The sequence below is a fragment of the Acyrthosiphon pisum genome, chromosome X (assembly GCF_005508785.2).
Source record: "Acyrthosiphon pisum isolate AL4f chromosome X, pea_aphid_22Mar2018_4r6ur, whole genome shotgun sequence".
In the NCBI taxonomy this organism is placed as follows: domain Eukaryota; kingdom Metazoa; phylum Arthropoda; class Insecta; order Hemiptera; family Aphididae; genus Acyrthosiphon; species Acyrthosiphon pisum.
The window spans coordinates 78897553-78910446 of record NC_042493.1 but is presented as its reverse complement, the minus strand read 5'-3'; the positions used below and the strand labels follow the sequence as shown (position 1 = coordinate 78910446).

General features: G+C 33.3%; 1 protein-coding gene across 1 annotated transcript in view; it reads right to left on the bottom strand.

Annotated features, from left to right (window-relative positions):
• Positions 1-8897, bottom strand: part of LOC100163190 (adenylate cyclase type 3) — a 122524-nt gene extending 113627 nt beyond the window's left edge. Inside the window, exon 1 of the mRNA XM_029489747.1 lies at positions 7791-8897. Within this exon, the coding sequence (XP_029345607.1) occupies positions 7791-8306 (516 nt within the window). The 5' untranslated portion in view covers positions 8307-8897. The remainder of the gene's footprint in view (positions 1-7790) is intronic.
• Positions 8898-12894: the final 3997 nt, after the last annotated feature.

The following is a 12894-nucleotide window of genomic DNA, read 5'->3' as shown; positions in this document are numbered from 1 at the left end:
AATATATAATATTACAAGATGTTATTAACTTATAGGTCAGTAACGACAGTGACGTACCTGTATTTGTATATAACGATGTGAATAGTTCATTGTTCAAATAGCTTAATATAAAACTAAATATTTTGAAAATATTTGAAAATTGCAATATTTGTAATAAATAATATAGACTAGTTTATGTAGTGGTGAAAATGTTCAAGTACCAGTGAATAATATGTTTTGTATTACAACAAAATAACTAAACACGTTATGTTTTGTTGAAAATCCAATTTCGTCTAATTTCAACTAGAAATATTAACATTTTGAATAATATTGTTTTAATAAATATTTAAATATTATAATATCGTAGTGTAGAAAATATCTATTTTGTAATGTACCCATTCACATTTCGAATACAAATTATAACATTATTGTTAAACAAATAACTATATTATTATATTATAGTACTATACTATAATGCGTAAAAACATATTGTTTTTGGTATATTTATTTAAATTCATTGTTGTGTAGATTCATTTTTGTCGTAAACGAATTTTATTCGTCCTCTGACGCAGTGCTAGCTTTAAAAAAAACTTTTTTTTTATATACTTACATCGTTTGATCGAACATTATATAGCCTAATATGGTTATTATTGTTTCGGCGTAGAATTTTTTTTAATTCGATAATATAATATTTATCAGAGTGCTATTGCTAATATTTTAACACCTGGGACAACTATAAAATATACGTGACTTTACGATTCGCTGATACAAAACATTTATCCTGAAAAATAATGGAAAGCTATAATAAAGTTTTCTTTTTTTTTCAGAGACACGTTTTTTAAACTTTTTAATACGGTATACCTAGGAATTCCATCGGCATACGCGTAGGTATAGTAAATAGTAATGACATTGGAACTGTTCAAAAGAAGTATTTAATAATAGCGTATTGTTTGCCATCTATAAAGGGCATACAACAAGCGAAAACTTTGTCAATTCGAAAATTGTTTTATTTGGCTTTACAACTATTTGCACATTTTTAGTTTAGAGCAGGAACCTATACTTTTGCAATAGTTCTTCGTTGACGTGTAAGAAAAAAATGTTTAAGTATTTTCTCACTCTGTACCTACTGCTGTTCATGCATTTAGTACAGTGAGTTTTTTTTTTTTATCAAATATTTGTATAATTTATTTATATTTATATTAATAATTTAAGAATAGATTATAATAATGATATTATATTGGCAATTAAAATTGTTTTAAATATAATATTTAAGTTTCCGATATATTTCACTATAGATTGGTCTTGTCTCTAATTCTGGTCGAATATTTATTTTTGCGAAGCTTAACTATTAAATGTATACTATATGATGTGTAAAGGTAAGTTTTAGGATGTCTTTCATTTTTTCTGTAAATATAGTTACTTATAGGTACCTAAAGGCTAAAAGTATATTACTATTATAACATTCTGAGATCTTGTTAATATAATTTAATTCACTGAGAGTGTTATATTCTGTACTGTAAAATAGTATATCAGAAACCGAAAACTAGCTATGACTATAAAAGAAAATTCTAATGATGGTTCGTCCTTTACCAGTATCTGTTTTTTGGAAAAAAAAAACGTAAAATAGTGTTATTAAATTGAATGATCAGACGGAAAATTGCTAGTTTGATTTCATGAATTATCGTAGATATCTATGACATGTTTAGACGTTTACTAAATATTCATGAGTAGTGGCGCACCTAAGATCTGGTTAATATAATTCAATTAACTAAAAATATTATATTTTGTTCTGTAAAATATTAATTATATTTTAACCAGCATGTTTAGGCAAAATTGTACTATTAAAAAGGTTTACACAAAGATTAATTTTCAAGAATACTTGCGAATCCTTGCGTACAAAAAGAATTGAATAGGGTTAATAATTTCGAAATAAAAAATACTTCAACTTTTGACCATAAATAATTTTTTTATCGTAGGAAGAAAATCCTATGTAGATCGATAACTATATGGCTATATCGCATATAATCCTATAGTATTATGCGTTGATACTTAAAAAAATTTAAATAATGATTTGGTGAGAATGATAGGCATTATTGATATAATTTGAACAGATATTAATAGCTATTTATTATTATTAACAATATTAATAGTTTAATAATAACGAAGTATACCTACGTTACTATAATAATGCAGACGCGTACATTACAGACAATATTTAATTAATATATTAGAACTTAGAATTTAGAATCGGGAAACTTTACATGTCAAATTTAATGTACCTAATATACCTGCAGGTTAGGTTAATAATTAAAGGTTGATACACTTAAACGCAATGGATTGCCGTAAATGTTGTTAATTATATACAAATTATACATAATTTTGGGATATACGTAATATGAGAATGCGCATATGTGGTGGTAGATACCTACTTGCAAGGCAGGCATGGACGAGTTAAAAAGTTAAAGTTGAGTTAGATCATTTTTTAACTGTCAACTAATGGCACGTAGTCGAATAAGACGTGAAAAGACGAAGTCAAAAAGCGAAAACCAAAAGCTGGGACAAAAGAAAAAACTTCTAATGATGGTTCAGTTCCTTCACCAGAATCTTTCTTTTGGAACAAGAAACGTAGAATTGCATTGTTTGGTTGCGTAGATGAGACGGAAACCTGCTGGTTTGTTTTGACGAATTATTGTATCTATGACATGTATAGAAAATTAGAGTAAATATATTCATAAGCAGTGGGGACGCGTCATTATAGAAACAAACATTTTATTTTATTATATCCAAATGAAAGATTATTTTTACCAATTTGAATGAACCTAATAAAATATTATATTATATATTTATTAAAATTTTTTATTGTGTTACCCACACACTAGTCTTCTTGGAACAGACTAGTTACGGGCCATGCGCATGAGATGACCGCACCCGGCGTAGCTGGTCAATCGAGTAAACATCCTAATATAATATAAAAATAAATATGAGACAATGTCCAATAATTTGTCTCACTCTAGCTGTCTTGGTCTGCAAAGATTAATTGATATCCAGTGGAGACGGTCCTCATTGGCTTATAAAAATAAAGATCGTGGCTGTATCTAAAAGACGGAATTTCGAGAGTTTTTAAGTACAGCTTGGATAGATTAAATATTGATTACTGTTCATCAGTAAGTTTAATCTTAAGTATAGCTACAGGAATTTACCCTTAGGATGAAAACAAGTGCCATGTAAAATAACCACTTAAAGTACAAAATTAAATGAATCAATAAATTGCTTCTGGATCGAGTTATATAGTGTGGAACATTACTAAAGCGTGAAACATTTTAAACATTTCTAGCTGATTCTAGAATTAAAAAAAACATTTAACCATTAAAAAAACAAATATAAAAAGTATTTGTTTATCTAGGAAAGACTATAACTTCGAAAACAGACATAAGTGATGAAAAATATTTTGACATAAATCAGTCATATACTGCTGTAGACATATATGTATATAAAATACTCCTTCAGCGCCAGCAAGTCGTATAAATGTAAAGTATCCACCAATTCAAGAAAATAATATTTTTGGATTTTCTAAAGGTGATTTTATAGTTTCTGATTTGTTGTAGAACGTAAATAATACTTCAAAGGACGAAATATAGACATTTTATGCTCAAGTTTTGGATATCGATTCCTGATAACGTTTCAATCCTATTAAGTTAAAACTGAAATACTGAAATATCTCAAGCAAATGGTTTGATCGAAAGATATAATTTAGGTAAGTTACTTTTATAGCTAAGCTACATACTTTATTTATTATTATTTTAAAAAGGCATTTTTAAGTTTTTTTTACATGATATATGAGTAACAAATGCCGTTACTAATCAGTTAATTAATTTTATTGTTACAATAAATTAACTCGTTTATATTATAAACCCCGCAGATTTAAATATAATTTGTTTTGTACAAATTATAAATTATAATTTTTTTAAGAAAAAAAAAAACAATAATAAACGGAAAAAGGTAATATTTATAATAATGACTAATATTGACATATTGTACCCTGTCGAGGTAAATAAATAAAACTACCAATCATTACAAATTAAAAAAATATATAATCTCACCAATACATATTAATTTTAATTCCTAAAACAATAATAACTCTACCATCCAACCTAGCTTGACGTTTAAATGATACGTTGCGATGGTTCTGCTATCTCTTAAAAATTAACCTAAATAATTTTTAACTTAAATTGGGTTCTATCATTAGATGGCCTACACTTCTGTTATTTTTTCGTCAGTCACTCTTATATTATGTATTATTTTTACTGTATATTTTTGTTTCTATGTATTTATACATAAGTACTTTTATCAAATTTGCATATTGTGATTTGGCATTTTTGACTAAGTTAAGTTTGGTAATATTTTTTCTATTTAACTTGTAACCTTCACAAGTTTTAAAAAGAAAAATAATTTTTAACTTTAAACTTCACTGACATTTGTTTTTAAAACTTAACTCATCAAGTTAAACAAATTAGTCATCATTCCCGGCCTTGCCAACTATAGTAGGTACCTATGTAAAAATAAATATCGTTACACTTTAATCGTAATCAAATGGGCAAACGTAATTGTATTTATTTTTTTGTTACATATTAAGTAAAATTATTATGTTACGCTTATACAATATTACAAATCAGTTGATATCTTAATAGATGCATAGGTATAAACAACAATATTGATTCTTCGTGCGTTAAAAATGATTGACAATCGATACATCTCTATGAATAAATGCAACTTAAAATTATTTGGTATTATAAGTTTAACTGTCTAATTCAAATTAAGTGTAATCATAGAGATGATCGAAACATGTTTAAAACAAACCGAAATTCGAAATTGATCGAATATTCTTTGTTCGGAATTTAACAATTAAATGTAGGTTTTAGGATGCCTTTTATTTTGTCTTGTAAGTACTAAATATACTAAGGTATAATATGATATTATAACGATTATATTCTAAAATCTTGTTAATATAATTGAATTCAATGGAAATTGTACTATAAAATAGTAAATCGGCTATTGTTATACATTTTAATGGTTGCATATTATGTGTTTCCAACTAAAATAGTTGACCCCAAACTATTTAGTAATCAGTGTACCAGAATGTTTTGGCTAAATATTAACTACCTATTAAAAAGGGTATCACAAAGATTTGATTTCGAAAAATACTTGCGAATCACTGTGTACAGAGATTAATTGACTAGGTTTAACAATTTCCAAATAAAAAAACTTCGTCTTTTGACCATACTCAATTTTTTTTTTTTTATCATAAGTAATCCTATGTAAATATAGGGTAGGTACTTATATCGTATATAATCCTATATAGTGTTATGCGTTGATACTGCAAGAAATCTAAATAATGATTTAGTGAAAATTCTTTTATTGGTCTAGTGTTTGAACAGGTTATTTCGTGGCTATTTATTATTGTTAACAATATTAGTAACCTATAGTTTCAAATAACCTGCAAGTACACACCAAGGTAAACAATCAAAACACTGCAGAAGCATATTATTAAAGAAAATATATAAATATATAATAATTTTTAAAAGGCACGTGTACATATATTATGCAATTTAATGTACCTAGTGTCCTAATACCTACAATACCTGCGGTCAATGAGTAAAGGTACATTTAAACTTGATGTATTGCCGTAAAGGTTGTTAATTATATACAAGCCATACATAATTTTGGGGTATAATATGAGCACTCGCGTGCTTGCATGTATGATGGTACACATGATGGCTATTAGAAGGGCAGGCATGAACATGTTATAACTTGAAATTGAGGTAAATCATTTTTAACCTTCAACTAATGGAACGTGGACAAAGACATGAAAAAGACAAAGTCAAAAGCGGAAACCGAAAGCTGTGACAAAAGAAGACAATTCTAATGATGGTTCGCCAGAATACATTATTTTGGAACAATACGCGTATTTTATGATCAGACGGAAACCTACTGATTTGTTGTACCTTGTAAAAATCATTATATTTATGGACCATGATATGTTTAGACGTTTAGGAAATATTCAAAAGCATCATAGGAGACACTGAGACAACGTCTACCCATTGAGAATACCGACGAATAATATAATTTCATTTTAAATATATAAATAAATATTTTTTTTTTACAAATTTGAATATAATTATGGATATTAATTGTTAAGCTTGAAGCTATTTGATATTATATGTTTAACAGTCTAAATCAAGTGAAGTGAATCCTCACCAAAATTATCAAAACATAATTAATACGCAAAGTCAATCGCGAGCTACACAGATACTTGAAACATAAAATATTTTTTATTGATTTGCGTAAAAATCTACTTAGATGTAAACTTTTATGAAATCGTTAAAACATATCAAAAATAAAATAAAAATAAAATTTGTTAACCAACCACATCCGCGAATACACCGATGAATAGAAAATATATTTTTTTCTCATCCTTTTTTTGATAGAATACTGTATAATTTATATATTTTATATCAATAAAAGTATATTGAACACTATACAATGATAGGTAATCTTCGAATACTATACCCTAATTAACGTATTATAAAATCATATTAGATATAGGTAGGTATTAATAATAGTTACCTAGATATACAATTTAGGGAAATTTGTTTTCATTAAAACACGAAATCGTTTGTGTAGTCGTATGTAGTATATCATATTATAATATATATTATAATAGACATGCTTAAAATTAAGTTCCATTTTTCTGGTTCCTTTGAGCTCGGTCTGTACAGTATTTTGGCGTCTATATAGGTAGGTAATATAATATATATTATTATTATCATCATTTTTTTTTTTCGTGCACATGTATAAACAAGTAGATAGCAAATAGAACCCAATTCATTACCATAATATATTGTTTGAATTTCGTAAAATATAAAATATAGCGAACTGCAACTCGATAAAAAAAAAAAAAAAAAACCGAAAAAACGCATCGTTTTCATGTCGTTCGTAGTTGTCGGAATAATCATAATAATAGTAATATTCACGTTCGTTCGGATATAGGTTTATGCGATATTATTATATCGCAGCGTGGATGGTAATAATATATAATTGCCGTTAAAGCATTCGAATTCGAATGTATGTAGAGTCGTTTGAAATGCGCGCGCGGTTGTCAGATCTCGTCTCAGAAGTTCTTTCGCGCGCGTTTTTTTTTTCTTTATAATGATAATAATTAGTAATGTAATGATATATAATAATATATAGAGCGAATATAGACGACGTGATACTTTATTTCCGTGGAATTTCATCAGGCACATGCACAGTTCAAAAAATATAGATACGTGCTCGAGAAATTCTGAGACTGGTCCGAGGGGAATATTATACACAGCCGATGACATCGCCGCGATGTAGCGAATATCGAATGCGATTCACCGCTGCACAACGCGTTAGAATGTCGCACGTCCGTTGAATTATATTATACGTCGTATACTGCAGCAGTTATATTAATGTCGTTCACACAACTACCACGTATAGGTAATAATATAATTTCGTACATCGACCACGGTCGAAATAAAACGTATTATTGCTGCAGTATAATAATAATTGTTACCCGAGAGAATGAAATCAAAATTTGTCGTATAACCGGCACCTATTATACCACGGACACACGATATAATAACAATAATAATAATAATAATGCGACGAGTCGCATTATCGCACAAATGTAGTTAGCTACCTACATACATCGCACATAATATTATAGTATGTTAAAAATAACAACACGATTTTATGTCATAATGAAACATATTAAATGCATATTATATCACCTGTCGGGCGAGGTACGCGTGGTGACGGCCCAGCACGGCCATGGTGATCACGTAGGTGAGGCACGTGGTGGCGCTCAGGGCTATGCACAGGGCCAGAGTGAGCGGCAGGGACACGTAGGCCAGGTAATCGTAGAGCAGTATCCATCCGAGCAGGTCTGCGCCCTCGGCCGCGTTGGCCACCATGTGGAACACGACCTGGACGTTGGCTGTGAGCCAGGCCAGGTGGGCCACGAACGTCCAGTACCGGCGCCGGCCGCCGGCCAGTCTGCACCACAGCAGCGTGCCCACATTGGCGGCCAGCAGGCACCACGTCCACGGGGACCGGGCGTCGTACACGGACAGGCAGTACACGTCGAACAGCACGGACGCGGACACGTAACAAGCGAACGCCGCGCGCTTCTGCTTGGCGTTGTAGCTCTGGTACAGGCTCTCAGTGGCCCTGTCCGCGAACCGTCCGGCATTTGGCGAAGAGGTCGAGGCGCCGGCCGCCGAAGTCGGCGGTGGCGTGGATTCCATCGGCCGGTTCGGGGTTTTCGTTTAGCGAAGTCGTCTTCACGCTGCTCCTCTGCGACCGGCGGCAATCGACGACGATGATATTATTAAAATGATTTAGGTATAGGTACCGTATGTATAGTGTGTGTCGCGACGGGTCTTGGTCGAGAGATGTAATACAACAGTTGTAGTTATATTGCTACAATGTGATAAACGGTCCGTCAACACGTCGTATATACGACTACGATAATAATAATTGTCACTACAATAATAATAATAATGTGATCATTATTATCATTATCGCCTGGATGATTTAATATTAATTACAACAAATAATTATAAATATATTATTTTTATTGCGATAAAAAAAACGTATGCTGTATAATATACTATAACACGGACGCGGTACCGGCGCGTGTTGGGCCCCTTCCCCCCGGACGGTGCGCGAACGCGTGCGTTGGACCTGTGCTTGGGACCCGACCGATACACGACCGACACACTCGTCGCGCCCGGTGCCACTGACGCTACCGTCGCGATCGCCGCCGTAGCCGTCGTGTGCTCGTCGTCGTCGTCGTCGTCGGCCGCGGTGATCGTCGTGGTCGCGGTCGCCGCCGTCGTCGTAGTCGCAGTCGCCGCCGTCGACGTCGTCCGTAAAATCGCGGCGGTAGTCGCGGCCGTCCGAGTCCGCGGTGATGCCTGCCGCCGCCGCCGCGAGCGTTGGCCGTCGTCGTGGTGCGAGCGGTGGGCACCGGTCGACGGTGGTGGTGCCGGCGGTGGTGGTGCCGGTGGTGGTGTTGCCGCCTGCTGCTGCTGCTGCTGCTGCTGCTATTAACGAGCGTCCCCGCCGCCGCCGCCGTCACCACCGCGAGACCACAATCGATATCAAGCGCGCGCGCCAAATAACGTACGCCGCTCACACACGCGCGCGGGCGCGCACACGCGGCGCCCACTTATACCGTGGTATAATAGATGTGCGAGCGGCAGCAGTAGTATAGTAATACAGTAATACGCGCGCGAAATTTCCTCACAAGCCCCCCTTCACGTCATCACGAGGGGCCGCACTCATCCGGTCGACAGTGAGTGCAGCGCTGATCCGTTCTTTTTGTCATTATTGTTATTTATTTTTTTCTTTTCCGGTCTCTCGCGCGGCGTACCGCAACATATAGGTACACGCGCAGTCCTCGACGACGCGGTCTTCCCTTTAGTCTTCAACCCTCGCCTCGCGCGTTTACGATTATTATTTAAAGGAAAACATACCATTGAGGACACGGTTTGGTCCACAAAATAAAAAATTATTTTTCTTGCTCTTGTCCCGACAATATTGGTCCAATGCGTGTGCTTCCCCTGAAAATACGCATACCTATAACTATAATTGTAACACGTGTGTAATAGTATCAAACACTCGCGTTGCGTGTTGCTGCAGTGATCTGCAACTCGAAATGAAGCTTTTTCTGAACGGCCGGTGAGCGCAAAATACATCTATAACGTGGTCCAGATACTACCACATTGTAGGTAATGTACGCGATAGTTCAACTTTTATCCGAGTATCCGAAGTATAAGTATGTAAATATAATATATATTATTATATTAACCTACCTAAATAATATTATTATAGTTTATTTTACGCCAATCGGCAATTTTACATATTTCAACAGATAGGCAGTTAAGTAAAAATTAAAAAAAGAAAAACATAATGCTATGTATAAATAGTATAGATAAATTAAGGGAAAGTGGTTGTGTGGCGCAAGATTCAGTTATTATTAGTGCAAATCTATTCAGAAAGTCTCTAACGCCACGGTAAGCCGCAGTATACGTAAACAAGTTGGCGAGGGTGTTTTGAAATTTGTTATCACCCAAAATGTCCAAGTAGTTGGTTAAAATATATTTTTATATCCACTATCTAAGTTCATAATTAATCTATAGAAAAATTCTTTCACTTGACAAAAAAAAAGTAAATGATTTCAAGGTAAACTACGAAATTCCAAAGGTTCTTGAGAACTGGAAAATAATTTAAAACTATCCTAATATTTTGGATAATTCAGAAAAATAATCTAATGGTAACTAAAACTTACTAAAAAACAAGGCTACGCTGCGTCGATTTGGCACTTGGACTGGGTAACTATGCCCAGGCCCCAGAAGAAATGGTGCGAATGGGGCCAGACTTACCACGCTCCGCCGAATAGTCGTATATGAGGACTACAGCTTATCGTCGTGTAGGAGATACAGTGGATAGTGAGAACGAATGCCGACGAACATCGAATCTCGAGTACCTTGCCAGCAGTCAAAAGTCAAAACCTCATAGGTAAAACGCCGAACTTTTCATTACCTAACATTAGGTTATAAGAAGCTAAAAGAGTACGGTGTTAAAAAATAATTTTCCACTATAAAATACATACTGAAATTCTTTATTTCATTAAATGGAAGAATATTGTGGAAATTACCAATGTCCATGGGAACCGGAAAACAATCCAAAGTAATTGATAAATTATTTATTTTTTAAAAAATGTAATGGTAACCAAATTTTACTAAAAAATCCATTTTCACCAAAATCATACGTGTGAGAAAACCCGTTTAACAAGTAACCGTTGAAGCACAATAGTCCGGGCAAACGACGTGTTTTGCACTCTTCGAAAAACTTCACTAAGTGCAAAACAATGTACTTGTCTAGGGACTGGGACAGCTTATTGAGCATAATTTCCAGTGATCCTCGCTCGGACAAACACTTCAACTCTATTCTCCAAACTCTCAATAACAACCAACATTAATTGTATGAAAAACTGAAAACAACCCAGATATCCAGACATGACGGTAGAGACCTGAGCTAGCACGTTATTGGATAAAACAAAACTAACCCAGACACTGTGAATAAAAACACTATATTCCCATTTCCCATAATTTAATAGTAAGGTTAGGCCAGTGGCGTTATTTCAGTTTTTGTAAGAATACTGAAAATGTGGGTATTGTAACATTATGGTAGTTTGTACATATTTTACTGTTCCAAACATATTATAATAATTCTTCCTTGTCGTACCACAAATCTTGCACTCAATACGTACTTAAAGTACCAATATATACTATATATATAATAATATATACTCAATGATAGTACTATAAACTATTATAGTTGTGTCTAAAATCTAAATACGTGAGTGCCCGCCAGGTGCCAAGTACCAACTACCCCACTAGGGTACTGCAACCGATCGGTTACCAGTAATTAAAATACAAATTAATTAAAAATTTGTTTGTTTATCAAATATCAATTTTATTACAATGGCCTTAGAAGTTGAAAATAAGACTTTTTATAGTTTTTAAATGTGCTTATGTATAAATGCTGACTTGAGGCTAATGTAAACACTAGACTGGGGAAAATCTGCCAGCTGCCCCTCCCCTTCGCCACTGGGTTAGGTTCTCGGGTTCATCCCCGTGTTAATCATCTCATCATATATCATTAATTAGAGTCAACTCCACTATTCGCTACTTGTAGGTATACGTTTATTATATACATATAATTACTTTACAAAGAATTGAAATTAAAGCTGACACTGAAAACTTCGTGTTCAAAATAATATTACGAATCGGTGCACATGGACAAATGTTCACTGTTTCAAGGTATCACAACGATAACGAAAAACTAGTTAAAGACCTACGTTACTATGTATGCTTATATCTATATATACCTTAAGTGACCTACACGAGTAATTTGAATATCATGTCCATATAGTCAAATATTCGATTTAGAAAAATAAATGTATACCTAATACCAATTTGGAAAAATATCAAAATCATTATAATAAAATATAGTACAGTAGAAACTCGATTAATCTTCACTGTCGGGATCGAGACTATGATGGTTAACTGAAATTGTTCATACAAAAATAATACAAACATATACATAAAATATTATAAAATAATCCGTCATCTTTTTTTGTTTCTTGGAGGCTTGAGCTTTTTAAGCGGAAATGTTCCGTATTTTACGGAGAAGTAAGACCTACGTTGTATATTATGTAGTTTTTTTGTATGATGATGGATAACAGAGAGTGATGGTTAATCGAGTTTCTACTATATATTATTATATTGTATATTTATTTTTGATGGCTCATCTCTAGATGATATAGTGGTGAAGAAGTTCAATCGATGTAGCACTTCGTAAGGACTAAGGGACTGCCCTATAAGGAAACATAAAATTACAATCCAGACAGTTTGATGAAAGGCTGAAAGTCAATAGCCGATGTGAACACCCTATAAGGATTCTGATCTCTAATGAAACTATTAGTATGGCTGCACACATTACCCTATTATTATGCTGAAACAAATACCGAATCACAGGCGACGTTGGCTCCGAACCAAAAGGGACTAAACCAATTTTTGAAAATCACTTTTTGATACACAGGTTTATTGATTAATGTTCTATAATCCAAGTTTACATCCAACCTTGTAGGCCCATTTAAAGAGTTATCCTGAAATATTTACTAAAAGGTACTAAATTGATCAAATTTACACATTTGTTATTTAATAGGAATCCAAATAGAATCTTTTGGTTCTTCTTCTTAACAAAAGTGTTAAAACAAAAAACCTCTATCTACATGATAATATGTATAAATTAGTGATAACT